The 17970-nt window shown below is 40.0% G+C and overlaps 1 protein-coding gene across 2 annotated transcripts; it reads left to right on the forward strand.

Moving 5' to 3' along the window:
- The first annotated feature begins 3679 nt into the window (after positions 1-3679).
- LOC130916965 (uncharacterized) lies at positions 3680-11284 on the forward strand. Of its 2 annotated transcripts, XR_009063391.1 has the most exons (3): positions 3680-3906; positions 3991-11117; positions 11202-11284. XR_009063391.1 is itself a non-coding variant. In XM_057837968.1 (2 exons), exon 2 carries the CDS (start codon positions 4704-4706, stop codon positions 10722-10724), a length of 6021 nt encoding a protein of 2006 aa, XP_057693951.1. In that variant the 5' UTR covers positions 3680-3906; positions 3991-4703; the 3' UTR covers positions 10725-11246. The 2 variants fall into 2 exon arrangements, 1 of the variants encoding a protein (XP_057693951.1); XM_057837968.1 differs by having other exon boundaries at positions 3991-11246.
- Positions 11285-17970: the final 6686 nt, after the last annotated feature.

Consider the following 17970-nt stretch of genomic DNA (forward strand, 5'->3'; position numbering starts at 1 on the left):
TTCATAGTTATTCCACAAAAACAATCCGGGAACACCCACTTTTTTTCATCAATTCTGGTTGTGACATCACATCCAGAATTTTTGATCATGTCTAATTTCTAGTGCTGCGCTAGCTAATACATGATGACTGAATACGGAACGGTCACACGACAAAAAGAGAATAACAGAAAGCCTATGGAAAAGCTGCAGCTCATTCTGGGTGTGACATCATCTTCTGTTTGGAGATTTTTTTAGTGAGTGGGGTTAAGCAGCCGAGAAAGGAGGACTAATTAGGATCTAATCAAATTACTAGGCCTTTTCTGTCTCTTTTCTGGATGGATTTGTGTCCAAAATATGGTCTGCTATTTTAAAGTCACTAACTGTAGTAATTCATAGCACCTTACATCCACATTAATCCCACAATGCATTTTTTCTTGATAAAAGTCTTTCATGTACTCTATGAAAAACAGGAGAGTCCCTCTGATGCTGAGACTATAAAAAATGAACAAAATGTTTATGTAGTGAGAGTAAAAGCTTAAGCCTATTGTTTTCCTCAGTTTTGAAGCTCATAGAAATTTCACAATGTCATAAATTCAGTTTTATGGGAAGGCAAAAAACTCAATGAATGATGTTTCATGTACTAAACATTCACACCTCAGGGTACCTGTGTTCTTTCAGTAATATGTATTTAAAGAATGGCACCAAAACAAAGTTGTAGTCTTGCAAAATTTGATGACATTTGTGCAAAACAAAGTAGCCACTTTAATCTTCCTAATATCATACAAGTAATATACTACTACTGTGCAAGATGTTCAGCAACACCAAATGCTAAAGTTACAGTACATTGAATTTCACAATATATTTAGTCCACGGGTTATGAATGAGTTCCGTTCCTACGCTGGCGACGTAACCCGAATTTCCGCGTAAATCGAAATTAACCCTTTAAGTGCCCCTAAATACCCCCGATAGGCCTTTTGCACTAGCGTCAGCCCAGTGTGAACAGTGGTCGACGGCAAGTGCATAACGGGAGAAGCCTGACGTAGACGCTGTCATCAAGTGAAAAGTGGCAAGCATGTATCCTTTAGTCCCAAGTTCCAATGTGTTTGTTGTGTTTTAACAGCGACTCTTCCTATTTCAAGGAGTAGGGGGCATTATAACAGCCGTGTAAAGAGTTTTGGTGAGGTGAAGTTTTTTTGTTAAGCCTTGTGTTCTCACTGAAACAGAAGTTACATCAAGCTGTTTGTTGCGTTTAAGTTGTATTTGTGTTTGCAACGATTAAAAATATTCATTGTTTAAAGTGGCATTTCAAAGCATTAAATAAACATCTTATTTAATAGAGAAACCCTGGACTTTTACTGTTAGTGAAGTAAGGTCTGTGTGAACACAAAACTGCTTTTGGCGACAAGGAAATGTGTTTTCGCGCAACAGAAACGCAGAATATCTTTGCCGATGTCGGTCGGTGTCTCTACTTTTTCCGATCATTTTATTGATGTTAAGCTTATTTCCATGGTAGCGACTTTTCTTTTGGCTAGACCTAAAGGACCAGCTTTCTTCTTTGGGGTCATAATGTGGGAAAAATGAGAGTGAAAAAGGCAAAAATACTACTGGCACATACGCACAGACAAGCACTATGCGCAAGCTAAGCAGAATCATTGGTGCTTGGGACAAAATGGCGGACGAGGCACGGGCATCTTAAAGTTATAATCGAGGATATCGTAACCTGACAACTCTCTGTATATTGTATTGTACTATATACAGTACAGTGGTATGAAAAAGTATCCGAACCTTTTGGAATTTCTCACATTTCTGCATTAAATCACCATCAAATGGGAACTGATTTTTGTCAAGATCACACAGATGAAAATATAGTGTCTGCTTTAACTAAAACCACCCAAACATTTATAGGTTGTCATTTTTTAATGAGGATAGCATGCAAACAATGACAGAAGGGGGAAAATAAGCAAGTGTCTCTGCCTGAGGAGACTTAAAAAGAAATTGAAACCAATTTTTACCAAACAATTTAAGTCAGGTGTGTGCCCAATCACTGATGAATGATTTAAAGCTGCCCTGCACACTATAAAACACACACCTGGTAAGAATTGTCTTGATGTGAAGCACCGTCTGATGTGCATCAAGGCTCGGTCAAAAGAGCCATCCGAAGACCTGCGATAAGGGTTGTTGATTTGTATAAAGTTGGGAAAGGATACAAAACTATCTCTAGAAGTCTGGATGTTCATCAATCGACAGTCAGACAAGTTGTCTACAAATGGAGAGAGTTTAGCACTGTTGGTTCTCTCCCAAGGAGTGGCCGTCCACCAAAGACAACGGCAAGAGTTCAGCGCAGAATACTCAGAGAGGTTAAAAAAAAGAACCAGAGAGTGTCTGTTAAAGACTTACAGAAATCACTGGCACAGTCCAATATCTCTGTGCACACATCAACTATATGTAAAACTATGGCCAAGAATGGTATTCATGGGAGGGCTCCACGGAGGGAGCCACTGCTGTCTAAAAAAACCTTGTTGCTCGTTTAATGTTGGCAAAAAGGCACTTGGACACTCCACAGATGTTTTGGCAAAATATTTTGTGGACTGATGAAACCAAAGTTGAATTGTTTGGCAGTAACACTGTTAGGGCTCCTTGATTGCAGGCTCGAGACCAGACGGGCGAAGACGCCAACAGCTGCAAGCCATCGAAATCAGCCGCCTTTATAAGCCAGCTCGTCGTTGCCGCTCGTCGCCAGACCAAACTTTCAGTAATCCCGTCAGTGAAGTCCAGCATTCAGGTATTTACCACATTAATTCTTACCCGGCTAATCAGACCTCTTGTTCCGTCCCAGGATTCCCCGTGCCTGCTCCCTGAATTGTACCGACGCCTGATTGAGCTCCTGTCAACACCTGCCAGCTACACGCCAAGTGCACGTGCGGTGCTGCGACGTGTGCTCAAATAAACTTTTGAAAATCACCACAGCCACCCTTGTCTGCTTTGGGGTCCACTTCCCAGCGCACCCTAACAAACACACAATGTCGTGAGTGGAGGAAAAATGGAAAAGCTCACTAACATCAACACCTCATCCCCACCGTGAAGCATGGTGGAGGGAGCATCATGATTTGGGGCTGTTTTGCTACCTCAGGGCCTAGACAACTTGCAATCATTAATGGAAGAATGAATTCAAAAGTTTTGCAGGAAAACCTGAGGTCGTCTGTCAGACGGTTGAAGCTAAAAAGGGGATGGATGTTGCAACAAGACAATGATCCATAACACAGAAGTAAATAAACTTCAGAATGGTTTCAGAAGAAAAAAATACACATTCTGGAGTGGCCAAGTCAAAGTCCAAACTTGAACCCGATTGAGATGCTGTGGCATGACCTAAAGACAGCAATTCATGCCAGACATCCCAGGAATCTGGCTGAACTACAGCAGTTTTGTAGAGAAGAATGGGCCAAAATTAGTCCTGATCGATGTGCCCGACTGATCTGCAGCTACAGGACGCATCTGTTTGAAGTTAGTACTGCAAAAGGGGGGCACAAAATATTAAATGTGATTATTCATTTACTTATTTTTCCCCCCTTCTGTCATTGTTTGCATACTATCCTCATTAAAATACGAAAGCCTATAAATTTTGGGCTGGATTTAGTTAAAGCAGACACAGTGTTACAGTCTCTCATATTCTCATTTATTTTACTTGCACTTGCACCTTTCCGCCATCTGGTGGTGATTTGTGAGTAGGAACTTAATTAGAGAATAACTGTTCTACTCGATGCTTTTTGGATGACGCAATCATTAAGCGAGGGAGAAGAAAAGGCGAGCGAGCGGTCGGATGGTAGCTAACTCCGTGCTGCTCTTTTTTGTTGTTCAAACTCCTAAAAAGACTGCATTAAGAAGTTTGGAGAAGAACTTTTTAGCTCCTTGTGGATGTGAGCCCACGAGGTTTGTGCACTTTCTTTATTTAATTTGCAATTATCTCTGTATATATTCTTAAGTGTATTTTTCATTGTGTATGTGTTTGACCAGTTCTCACGGGTTGCCAAGGCTTTTCAAGAGTTGTCAAGAGCGAATTAAACCCTGTTTTTTAATCAAACTTCGTGTCGTGCTCGTTGCAACATCCGGAGGGAGCTTCAGTGAGAACTCTCCAACTCCGACGCATGGTTTGATGAGGAAGACTGTGCCAGGGCGAGTGAGAGCTGTTCAACTCGGCGCATGGTTTGACGAGGAAGGCGGTGCCAGAGCGAGAGCGAACGACCATCGTGCCGCCATCTTAAATGACGACGTGAACTCCACCTTCACGAGTGTGACAAGATAAGCCACTTTTGAAAACAATCTTGAGTCATTTCATGGTGTAAAAAAAAAAAAAAAAAAAGAGAAACATTTGTTGTCAAAGGACTGTAATATAACGTATTCACTATTTCATACACTGTTTTATTCAATGTTATATGTGAGTTTAATTGTTTTTCCATTCATTTTTGGGGTGATTTAAATAGCAAATGTTTAATTGCTTTAGAAATAAGAAGTTATCGTGTGTAAGGTGTAATTGTTGACTAATGTATGTGTAACTATATTTCTTGAAATTGAATCTTTAATTTCCATTTGAAAATAAGGCAGTTTACTGTGTATGTAAATTCTAGCAGTAATTGTAAGTGACAAAACATTTTCAAAATATAGCCAATTCAAATATTGCGTTTTTTCACAATAAGTTTCAAGCAAATCAAACGTAAGTCAAACTAATAATGGCAACGTTTGAGTCTCGGTCAAAAAGCAGAGATAGTGATATTGAGCAACCACTTTCAAGTGAAGGTGCCAAAATTGACGTACTTACAACTCAACAAGAGCAACAAAGGAGCCAAAGAACCCGCAAGCTGACGGAAAAGGGCCAAGAGCTGCACGATGAGCTTGTAAGTAAAGCTACACGTCGATTTGGTGTTTTCTACGCAAAGTGGAAAGATGCTGCTAAGGATGCTAAGAAAGCCTTGAATGAAGGATGCTCAGAAGATCTCTTGCGTGAAATTGTAAACAATGTTACGGAAGTTTCAAAAATTGTGAACACAACTTATGATGAGTTAAGACGCATTGATTTTCCTGATAATGACACAAGACGAAGAATGGACACATGTGAAGCAGTGACGAAGACAATTATTCAATCTGCTGAAGAGTGTTTAGAAATGAAAAAAATGGGAAATTACGAAGAAAAAGTAAAAACAGAATTTGCGTTCAGTTCTGCAAATTCTGAAATGATGAGCATCAAATCATACATCACAAAGTCTTCAAGTCACTCGAAGGTTTCAAAACGTTCTAGTCTGAGTTCTGCTAAAAGACAAGATGCAGCTGCTGAAGTTGCAGCCAATGAAGCAGTCTTGGAAGTTCTGCTTGAACAAGAAAGCCATATTAAAGAAATGGAAAGACAAGAAGCAGAAATAGCAGAAAGGCAAAGAATGTTAGAAGCAAAGCGAAGAGAACTAGAGCGGCTAGAGACTATCAAGAAGCTGAAAGCAGCTAAGGCAAGACAACAAGTATATGAGCAAAGCGCATGTTCAGATGAAGAAATACATGAGCTGCTTCATTCAAATTTCAAGCAACAAAATGAAGTAAAATCGAATATAAGTGATTCACATTGTAAATCCTGCTCATCAACTCAAAATGTGTCTCATCCAAATCAAGAAATAAGTACTAAAGAGCTTGTCAAAGTCATTGCTGAGTCAATAAGTTGTAGTCGACTTCCTGTACCGGAACCAGCAATGTTCAGTGGGGATCCACTCAGATATAAAGATTGGAAAAATTCCTTTAAGACTCTCATTGACAGGAAAAATATTCCAGCTGAAGAGAAGACATATTACCTGCGGAAATATGTGAGCGGACCTGCCAGAAAAGCCATAGAAAGCTACTTTCTGTTGGGCACAGAATCAGCCTACAATGCTGCATGGGCAGTCCTTGACGAAAGGTATGGCAATCCATTCCTTATATCCAAAGCATTCAGAGACAAACTTGATGCATGGCCAAAAATAAGCACAAAGGGCAGTATAGAGTTACAAGAGTTTGCTGATTTTCTTCGAAGTTGCAAGTCAGCCATGTCAGAGATTAAAGGACTTGAAATACTCAATGACTGCAATGAAAATCAAAAGATGCTGTCAAAGCTGCCAGACTGGCTTACATCAAGATGGAATCGGAAGGTGACTGAAACACAAGAGCAAAGTCAAACATTTCCAAGCTTCAGCCAGTTTGTTGAGTTCCTCAACATTGAAGCAAAAATTGCATGTAACCCCATAACATCTCTCCATGCTCTGAAACCAAGTGAAGCTGATAAGATAAAAGTCGTTAAAAGCAGAAACTACGAAACAAAGGTTTTGGCAACTAACACAAATGAAAAGACTTTCAATGTAAGTTGCATCTTCTGCGAGAAAGCTGGCCACAGCCTACAGAAGTGTTGGAAGTTCATGAACAAACCAATCAGTCAAAGACTTGCATTAGTCCAAGAAAAGAAGTTATGCTTTGGATGCCTAAAGTCTGGCCATCGCTCAAAGGATTGTGAAGGAAGAGAAACATGCGACACTTGCAGTAAAAAACACCCAACCTGTCTTCATGACGACCAAGCGAAAGAAGTGAGAGTGCAAGCAAGGACCAAAAAGACAAACAGTAGTAACACTTCAAATTCAAGACAAACAGAATGTGCACCAAACGACAATAATATTCCACAAACAAGTGCAGCAACATCTAACAGAATTATGCAAAATGATGAAGACACTCATACGTCTTCCATCATCCCAGTATGGCTGTCAAATGAAAAGGAGCCAGAGAATGAAGTTCTTGTGTATGCACTTCTTGATACACAAAGTGACACAACTTTCATACTTGAGGAAACTGCAAGATCTCTGAACACCACGCTTCAACCAGTCCAACTAAAGCTCACCACAATGTCTACAAGAAATGCCGTGATAGCTTGTCACAAGATATCTGGTTTGCAAGTGAGAGGATTTTATTCAAATAAATTAATTCCTCTACCTGATTCTTATGCAAGGGATTTCATTCCAGCCAACCTTGATCATATTCCAACTCCAAAAACAGCTAAGGTTTGGCCTCATCTTGAGCATATCGCAAATGAAATCGCTCCTTTACAAAGTTGTGATGTTGGCCTTCTGATTGGCTACAATTGCCCACAAGCACTTGTTCCCCGAGAAATAGTTTCAGGGAAAGAAAATCAACCATTTGGGCAAAGAACAGATTTGGGATGGAGTATAGTTGGCTTCGGCAATCCAAGTCTTGATTATGGCGATGCAATCGGTGTAAGCCACCAAATCATCGTGAAGCAAGTAATGCCAAGCATTCAACCATCTTCAAGTCTCACCAGTCAAGTCCACTATGTCTGTAGAACTCAGATAAAAGAAATGGTCACGCCTGCAGATGTCATAAAGATGCTGGAGTCAGATTTTGTTGAAAAAACTACACAGGACATACAACTCTCACAAGAAGACATCAGATTTATGGCAAAATTGAAAGAAGGTATCAAACACAAAGAAAATGGACATTATGAGATGCCACTTCCATTCAAAAATGAAAAACCTGATTTACCCAACAACAAAGAATGTGCCATCCATCGTCTCAGATGCTTGGAAAGAAAGCTGAAAAGAAACATGCAGTTTTACAAGGACTACAAAAAGTTCATGGATGAAATCATAGCCCATGGCGACGCTGAAAGAGTTCCTGAAAAAGACAGTGATAAGACACCAGCTTGGTATATCCCACATCACGGGGTGTATCATCCACAAAAGCCAGGTAAAATTCGTGTCGTCTTTGATGCCTCCGCCAAATTCAAAGGTACCTGTCTAAATGACCATTTGTTGACAGGCCCAGATTTAACCAACACCTTGCTTGGAGTCTTATGTCGTTTCCGTAAAGGTCATGTGGCGTTTATGTGTGACATTGAACGCATGTTCCATCAGTTTCATGTGTGTGCCAATGACCAGGACTATCTAAGATTCTTGTGGTGGGAGAATGGCGATGTGGAAGCACCGGTTGTCATTTACCGGATGAAAGTACACCTTTTTGGTGCAGCTTCCTCCCCCGGTTGCGCCAATTATGGACTCAAGCACCTAGCCTCTGAAGGTGAAGGACATTTCAGTGACGACACCATCAAGTTCATTAAAACCAACTTCTATGTCGATGATGGGTTGGCAAGTGTTGACACTGAACCTCAGGCTATTGAGCTAGTAAAAGAGGCACGTGAGCTATGCAGCAAAGGCAAACTTCGTTTGCACAAATTCATCTCCAACAGCACCAAAGTCCTAGCTACACTCCCAAGTGAAGAATGTGCTGTAGCAGCCAAAGACTTGGATATGGCACTAGGTGAAATGCACATAGAAAGAGCGCTTGGCGTGCAGTGGTGTGTTGAGTCGGATGAGTTTCAATTCAGGATTGTCGTCAAGAAAAATCCACTCACACGAAGAGGAGTTTTGTCCACAGTTGCGTCAGTATTTGACCCACTGGGATTTGTGTCGCCCTTTATCCTGCTGGGAAAACAGATCCTGCAACAAATGTGTCGGGATAAACTCAGTTGGGATGACCCCTTACCAGACAGTTTGAGACCTCATTGGGAATCATGGCTTCTTGACCTACAAAATCTGGTGAAAGTTAAAGTCCAAAGATGCTACATACCATCAAGCTTCAAGGTTCAGCACTATGAACTCCATCATTTCTCCGATGCAAGTGTATCTGGATATGGAATGTGTTCCTACCTTAGAGCAGTAAGCACAGCTGGAGAAGTTCATTGTTCCTTAGCAATGGGGAAATCAAGAGTGCCACCTTCTAAGGTCACAACCATACCACGACTTGAGTTGTCAGCAGCTGTAGTGGCTGTTCGCACTGGTGACATGTTGAAAAGAGAGCTGGAAATTACACTGTCAAAAGAAGTGTACTGGACAGACTCCAAAGTTGTACTCGGGTACATCAACAATGAAGCCAGAAGATTCCACGTTTTTGTTGCAAACCGTATAGAACGTATCAAACAAAGTACAGAGTCAACGCAATGGAGCTATGTGGTCTCTGAAGAAAATCCAGCAGATCATGCGTCAAGAGGGTTGACAGCAGAACAGCTCCAAAGATCAAATTGGTTCACAGGCCCTGCTCTTCTCTGGCAGAAAGTTGTGCCCAGTGTTGAAGTCAAGGTGGGAGAGCTATCTGTTTGTGACCCAGAAGTTAAAAATGTTCAAGTTCTGAGCACTCAAGCAAATGAACAAAGGTCACTTCTTGATCGCCTTTGCAAATTTTCCAACTGGTCAAGAATGATTAAAGCTATTGCCAGACTTACACGATTCCTGAAGGACAAAAAGAATCCCAGGAAAGGATCCAGTCAAGCAAGTACTCTTCAAGACAGAAAGGAAGCAGAGGTACTGATCTTAAAACTGGTCCAAGACACAGCATTTTCTCATGTTATGCAGTCGCTTAAACATTCAAAGACAATGCAGACTGAAGACAAAGTCAACAAGCTGCACAAGTTATGCCCATTCAAAGATGACCAAGGCATTCTTCGAGTTGGAGGACGTCTTACACATGCCACTTTAGATTCTCACGTTAAGCATCCAGTGATTCTTCCAAGAAAAGGTCATGTGTCATCGCTGCTTGCTAAACATTATCATGAAAGAGCATACCATCAAGGAAGAGGTATCACAGTAAATGAACTTCGTTCCAATGGCTATTGGATTCTCGGTTGCAGTAAGCTTGTATCATCACTCATCTTCAAATGTGTGAAGTGCAGAAAATTCAGGAGACGCACAGAACAACAGATAATGGCAGATCTCCCTGAAGAACGAATGGAGACCAGTCCACCGTTCACATATTGTGGGATGGACTCCTTTGGTCCTTTCTACATCAAAGACGGTAGAAAGGAGTTGAAGCGCTATGGTTTGGTAATCACCTGCATGTGTTCCCGAGCCATACATATTGAAATGCTGGAAGATTTGAGTACAGATGCCTTTATCAACGCCCTACGTGCATTCATTGCCATTCGAGGTCCAGTTCGACAGATAAGGTGTGATCAAGGCACAAATTTCATCGGTGCCAGAAATGAGTTTGTGGACGCATTCAAAGAAATGGATCAAGGCCAATTGGAAAGACTTGAATGCGAATTTGTCATGAATACCCCAGCATCAAGTCATATGGGAGGTGTATGGGAACGGCAAATTCGCACGATAAGAAGCGTGCTTGGATCCATCCTCGAACAATCTGGAAAACAACTAGATGGGCCATCACTCCGCACATTCCTGTATGAAGTAATGGCAATTGTCAATAGCAGACCACTTACAACGGACCATCTGTGTGATCCATCAGGCCCAGAACCCCTAACACCGAACCACATACTCACGATGAAATCAACGATCATTGCACCACCTCCAGGGAAATTTGTAAGAGAGGATCTTTATCTTAGAAAAAGATGGCGTCGTGTTCAGCTCTTAGCAAATACTTTCTGGACGAGGTGGAGAAAGGAGTATGTCCTCAATCTTCAAAGAAGACAGAAATGGACTAAGGAACGCAGAAATGCCCAAGTCAATGATATTGTGCTTCTACAAGATGACTTAAGCGCACGCAACCAGTGGAAATTGGCAAAAATTGTGGAAGTGTATCCTGGACAAGATGGAAGAGTGAGGAAAGTGAAACTACTCATGAGTGATTCAACTCTGGATAGTAGCGGGAAACGCATCTTGAAACCTGTCTACCTTGAAAGGCCGATTCAGAAGACAGTGACACTTCTAGAAGCCGAATGATATTGTCCAGCCTCACTCATTGCCATTAAAATGTTTATTTAATATAACTTCAAATAGTTGTTATAAAAGTTCAGACCTTTAGTCACGCAAAGTAATCACAAGTGATTGGTGGGAGTGTTACAGTCTCTCATATTCTCATTTATTTTACTTGCACTTGCACCTTTCCGCCATCTGGTGGTGATTTGTGAGTAGGAACTTAATTAGAGAATAACTGTTCTACTCGATGCTTTTTGGATGACGCAATCATTAAGCGAGGGAGAAGAAAAGGCGAGCGAGCGGTCGGATGGTAGCTAACTCCGTGCTGCTCTTTTTTGTTGTTCAAACTCCTAAAAAGACTGCATTAAGAAGTTTGGAGAAGAACTTTTTAGCTCCTTGTGGATGTGAGCCCACGAGGTTTGTGCACTTTCTTTATTTAATTTGCAATTATCTCTGTATATATTCTTAAGTGTATTTTTCATTGTGTATGTGTTTGACCAGTTCTCACGGGTTGCCAAGGCTTTTCAAGAGTTGTCAAGAGCGAATTAAACCCTGTTTTTTAATCAAACTTCGTGTCGTGCTCGTTGCAACATCCGGAGGGAGCTTCACACAGTTTTTTCATCTGTGTGTTTAGATCACATTTGATGGGTGGTTTTATGCAAAAAAGTGAAAAAGTTCAGATACTTTTTCATACCACTGTATATCATATTTCTCATTATATCACTCTCAAAACCACAATGACAAAACTGTGACGTTTAATTCACTTTCCTGATGGGTGATAAGTCTACTTTTTAATTGTCATAAACGGTGCATGTATTGCAATTTGTCTTAACTTGACCAAGAATCTGTTATGAACGTATAACAGAACATAAGATAGACATCCTGCTCTAAGATTGTTTCACACTGATGCCAAGTGTATATTTAGAGGTGACAAATACATACAGGATACATTTAAAAAAAAAAAAAAAAAAAAAAAAAATAGAACATCTGAATCTCTGTAATTGTTGTTTCGGTTTTTTTTTTTTTTTTTTTTTTTTCAATGATTGCAGCTCACGGGCTGCTGAAGAATCTCACAGAATTTAGGGATAAGAGACATCTGAAAAAAAGTTTTTTAGCTTAGTCATGGCAATACTGGACAAAACATAGATGTTTTATGTCTTCATGCAGCATCTTTATGACTTCCAGATATTTTTTTTCATCTGTTTTATGGGACATACGGGAATAGACATAAACCTGTCATTAAAAAAAAAAGAGCGGAAATTACTTTTTCCCCCTCCAAGCACTTATAGGTGCACATTTCTCAAATGCATGTCTCATGAAAACAGGAAGGACATTTGGAACAGTGACACCACCTAAAATTGAACACAATCCATTCCAGATAGCTGTTCGACCTCGAGTTTGTTTAGATTGCAAAACGATACTCCCTCCCAAGTCAAACTGGCACCACGATCATAGTAATTTAACAATTCATAAAATAGGATCTACGTAGCGACTAACTCCCAATTTTGAAGTAGCACAAGGTTTGTTAATTGTCAATGGTTTAACATTTACTTCACTGAACTGCCAGGCTGTCTTGCAAAAACATACACTAGTATGAAAAAGTATTTGAACCTTTTTACTCACATTTCTGCATAACATCTCCATCAAATGTGATCTAATCTTTGTCAAAGTCACACAGATGAAAAAACAGTGTCTGCTTTAACCAAAACAAACATTTATAGGTTTTCATATTTTAATGAGGATAGTATGCAAACAATGACAGAAAGGGGGAAATAAGCAATGACAGAAGGGGGAAAATAAGTAAGTGAAGTTAATTTAGTTCTGTGTTTTGGATCATTTTTTAGCTTCAATTGTCTGACAGACGCCCTCAGGTTTTCCTGCAAAACATCCGGATGAAGTTTTGAATTCATGCCTCCATTAACGATTGCAAGTTTTCCAGGCCCTGAAGCAGCAAAACAGCCCCAAATTATGATGCTCCCTCCACTATGCTTCACGGTGGGGTTGAAGTGTTGATGTTGGTGAGCTGTTCCATTTTTCCTCCACACATGATGTTGTGTGTTACTCCCAAATAATTAAACTTTTGTTTCATCATTTCCACAAAATATTTTGCCAAAACATCTGTGGAGTGTCCAAGTGCCTTTCTGCGAACATTAAACGAGCAACAGTGTTTTTATTTAGACAGCAGTGGCTTCCTCCGAGGAGCCCTCCCATGAATACCATTCTTGCCCATAGTTTTACATATAGTTGGTGTGTGCAGAGATATTGGACTGTGCCAGTGATTTCTGTAAGTCTTTAACAGACACGTTCTGGTTCTTTTTTACCTCTCTGAGTATTCTGCGCTGAACTTTTGGCGTCATCTTTCGTGGACGGCCACTCCTTAGGAGAGAAGCAACAGTGCCTAACTCTCTTCATTTGTAGACAAGTTGTCTGACTGTCGATTGATGAACATCCAGACTTTAAGATATGGTTTTGTATCCTTTCCCAGCTTTATACAAATCAACAATCCTTGATCGCAGGTCTTCAGACCGAGCCATGCTTACACATGAGACAATGCTTCTCATCAAGACAATTCTTACCAGGTGTGTGTTTTATAGTGGGCAGGGCAGCTTTAATCCACTCATCAGTGATTGGGCACACACCTGACTTAAAATGTTTGGTAAAATTGGTTTCAGTTGCTCTTTAAATCTCCTTAGGCAGAAGAATGAATAAATGTTTGGGCGGTTTTAGTTAAAGTAGACACTGCATTTTTTGGGTGTGATTTTGACAAAGATCAGATCACGTGATGGTGATTTTATGCAGAAATGTGAGAAATTCCAAAAGGTTCAGATACTTTTTCATACCACTGTACATTAGCCGACAACAGTTTAACTCTAAACTAAATGTAAACAAATACAGGTAGTCCCTGGGTTACAATGTTCTCGACTTACGTGATTTCGACTTTACGACATCGGAGTCTCGTCCGCCATTTTCTCTCCACTCGTTTTTTTTTTTTTTTTCTAGTTTCGTGAACCAGTGGTCCCCAACAATGTTGTTAATAAAGGTGTTTGAATATAACAGTGTTACTAGCGGCGTTTTTTTTTTTTTTTCAGTCGTGAGTAATCTCATTAACTCCTTTTCTCATCTTGGCAACGCCGTTACCGTTACTGAGGATGTAAAGGCGTGCGTTACTATGCGTTACTACGGTGATTGAAGGATGCGAGAAAATTCTGAGAGACACGGACTCACGGAGACAAGAGAGTAGAGCGGGAGTGGGGGGGAGTCAAGGGAGTTGTGACGCCGTTGCAAACGCAAATGCTAGGTGGGTCCACAATAATACCTGACTGTAGCCGATAGCCTACAAACTACGCCCACATGATGCTACGGTTGATATCACATGTTTATAGAACTAGATGCGAAATGACAGACATGGGGGTGTTAGCACATGTATAGACCCTACCCACGTGACGTCACAGCTCCGCTCTCCTAAATGGTACCGCCCACTTGTCCGTCAAAACATAGTGTTAACCTGTTACGGCTACGTACATTTCTCCTATTTACGGCGTGTTTTTCTGCTCCTTAACATTAATAATCAAAATGGTGAAGGCGTGTGTGGCTGTTGGTTGCACTAACAGAGAAGATGGAAGGAGAGACTTGAAGTTTTACCGTATTCCGAGGGATCCAAAGAGGAGAGCGAAATGGACGGCTGCAATTCGACGTGAAAACTGGGCACCAAAAAATCACCACAGACTATGTAGTAGTCATTTTATATCCGGTAAGATGCATTTAAGATATACTTAGGGGGTTTTGGGCTGACAAATAACCACAATTAAGATCATTGCGAGGCTAATTGCCGACAACATACGACGTAGTACGACATAGTTTCAAATTCAAGATGTTTGTGACTTCCCTTTCTTCCACCATCGTTATTTTTTTGAATAATATTTAGCTGGTACCAAGTGAAAGAAACTGGCCTCGTCTACGGGGCTGACAAATAACCACAATTAAGATCATTGCTAGGCTAATCGCCGACAACATACACGTATGTACTGTATGTCGTGAGAGTGCTATCGCTAAACCATATAAACATTAAAAGCCTTAACTCCATTGACAAACGACATGAAATACATTAGACTTGACAGTGGATGTTAGCAATAACAAAAGATTTTGAATTGAAAATTTCGTAACTCACCTTTCCAAGCACAAGGTAGATTCCTGCCGAACGAGGACCTGTTTCACCCAACCAGCAACGAAGTATTTATAAGCCTCCAAGCTCTTGAAGTTTTTCAAATTTTCGTGGGAATATGCTGATTTTGTGTGGACAAGATAATTGTAAATATCAGCGTAGCAGATGTCAGGCAGACAGGGCGAAGACAGTGGGTCGAAAAACACCGATTTGGGCATCTAATATGGATCTGGCGACTGTATAGAACGAAGCTTTTCCTCATAACGCCTTTTATGCAACAGATCCAGTGAGTTTGCGCCATCAGAAAGCACCGGGTCTTCCATGAAATGCATTTTAAATTCCGCCATCAATTGAAAACAATGCTAATACAGAGTCAAAATGACGGACAAGTGGGCGGAACCATACAGCGAGCACGTGGTTTTATGACGTTGGTGGGTAGGCTCTATAGAAAACTAGATGCAAAATAATAGACTCGACAGCCTTAGTAAACAGCCGCTATCTTTAAGCAGTACACTTCTCAGGAAGGCTCTGTTGTAGAGAACCTTCCTAGAGAACCGAAGTAACTTTTTATCTAAAATACTTCTAAATGGGCAAAATCTTGACTTGAATCTATCTTTAAATGATGAAACCATTTTAAAACTTTCACATGTCGAAAGTAGACAGAAGGGAAGTAATGCAATAACGGGAGCAATTTTAACAACTTTAACGGTTGATTCACGATATTAAATGACTTCCAAACATAGCAAAGGTTACTATCTAGATATCGCAACATCCGCAATACCCGTGTCTAGTTAAGTTTAGGGTAAAGAATTGGGATAGGACCAACTGTCCCAAAAACCATTTAAACTTCACATAGTGTGACCTGTTTTTTCTTTTTTGTTTTTTTTGAATGGAGAAAAAAAAATCCATGAAAGGTAACACCAGTTACTTTGCCAAGTAATTAGTCCCACATTCAGGTAACAGTTACTAACTCGATAACTTTTTGGGAGGAGTAATTTCTAACTGTAATTAATTACTTTTTTAAAGTAAGATTAACAACACTGATCCCCAACCACCGGGCCGTGGCACATTTGCTACCGGGCTGTACAGAAATAAAAAATAATGTATTAAACACCGCCTTCTGGCCTATGTGCCTCTTGACACACCAATCTGCCTTTCTACACTTTATATATAATAATAAAACTGAATAGGATGTAGTCATAGAAATCCGATAGCGCTATCATCTAGGATCTATTTTTTACATCGATGTGCACCTGTCCTCGACAATTACCTATGACATAGGCACATCAGATTTGTTCCCGGTAATAAAAAAAGAAAAAAGCCCGCCCAACGCAAAGATGACTGAAAAAAAGTCTTTAACAGCTTTTTACAACGGTAAAACTTTTTACAGAAAATACCAAAAATCCCACCTGGGATAATATGGGTTTGTCGTCACAAGTGACTCAGGCGCCAAGTCCACTCTGTATAATATGATGCCGAAAGCTAGCAAAGGAGGCAATGAAGCCTTCAAAGCTGCTTTGGCACATAGAGACTAATCACCAATGCGCTGAGAGCATCATACCTCGTGGCGAACTGTATTGCTAAAGCCAAGAAACATTTTTTATGCCTGCGACCAAGGAGTTGGTTCACACATATGGTGAGTTATATTTACCATACACTTAACGGACGTTTTTAGCTCCATCAGGTATTTTCTGTTTTTTGTATTTTGCTGCCACACATTGCCAGTTTGTGGAAAAAAAGACCAACATAAACACCGATCCGTGGAACAAAAAAGGTTGGGGACCAATGGCGTAAACAGTACCTTGTTATAGCTCACTGTATCTTATTTTTTACTTTACTTTATTAATATGACGTGTTCTGTCCTCACTAAATGTGAAGTTGCTTAGCTTGACTTACAGCAAACAAGGCAGTTGTGGTTTTTGAAGCTATTTACTTCACTGTTGACAATTTGTAAAGCTGTAACACACACATATCCACTTAATTTCGAAACGACACACATTTTAACAATAAAACACTTGACACAAAACAAAGTGTTCAAATGTCCATCTAGCCTGATCAATATGTAAATTTCGTAGATTAAATTAGCCTGATTTGCCTAACAAAAGCCCGCTAGCTTAAATGACACGAATGCTAAAGTATTTACAATCCTCATAGCAAATTGCTCACACGTAACTCAACAAACTGTAGCTCTAAACTTAATTACAAATGCATACACAAACATATATTAGCTGAAACAACTTACAGTGTTATGTGGGCCAAACCACAGACAAACCATAGCTGCATTTGTCCATGTCAGGCGAGTATACTCCTCATTCATACAAGGCGACAGTCCAGCCAGACCCAATGCTGCCACCAGAGGGCAGTGTAACCTCCATCATTGAACAAGATACAATACTTCTGGACTTTTTGGATAGTTATTTTGAGATTTACAAGTACTTAAAGCGTTAATTCCGATTTACGTCGCCAACGTAGGAATGGAACTCATTTGTAACCCGGGGACTACCTGTATTCTAAAAGCACAGTTATATATAATACCGGATTACAGTGTACTTCTGCAGTTTACGTTTTGGAATCTTAGTAACATTTTTATCTTAGTAATGATGAGAATCACTACTTTCTCTATGCATTTTATTCATTTGCTTTTAAATTGAAAGGAAAACACAAGCTTACTAATGTTTGTGAATAGTGCTATAATAATTTTTTCCTCTTTTTTTGATTGAATATATCTTTGTATAAAAAAAAACTGACTCAGCTGATGCAAGCTCATCTTTAGGCTGTGTTTACCACGCTTGTTAAAAAAATGTTACATTTTTTGGGGAGGAAAAAAAAAATGTTATATTTGTGAATGTAAATTATGTTCAGTAATTGCTTCTTGTGTTTTTGCTTTCGTCAATGATCCTGGCTTGGGATCGATTCACAACTGTGATAATAATGGTGATAAATCAAAGTATAATTAATGAATGTAATTGCATTGATATACATTTGCACACATTTTTCACTTTTTTTTTTCTCTCGATAGGGAAGTTCAGAATTTTTTACTGTCGGCTTAATTTTGGAGTTAGCGGAGGTTGATTGAGGTTGAATTGATTTCAACAAATTCCGTGCAGT

Source organism: Corythoichthys intestinalis, chromosome 6, assembly GCF_030265065.1.
Source record: "Corythoichthys intestinalis isolate RoL2023-P3 chromosome 6, ASM3026506v1, whole genome shotgun sequence".
Classification (NCBI taxonomy): domain Eukaryota; kingdom Metazoa; phylum Chordata; class Actinopteri; order Syngnathiformes; family Syngnathidae; genus Corythoichthys; species Corythoichthys intestinalis.

Bases quoted from the DNA above. Each gene is read 5' to 3' on its own strand.
- LOC130916965 (XM_057837968.1), top strand. From the start codon at position 4,704: ATGGCAACGTTTGAGTCTCGGTCAAAAAGCAGAGATAGTGATATTGAG.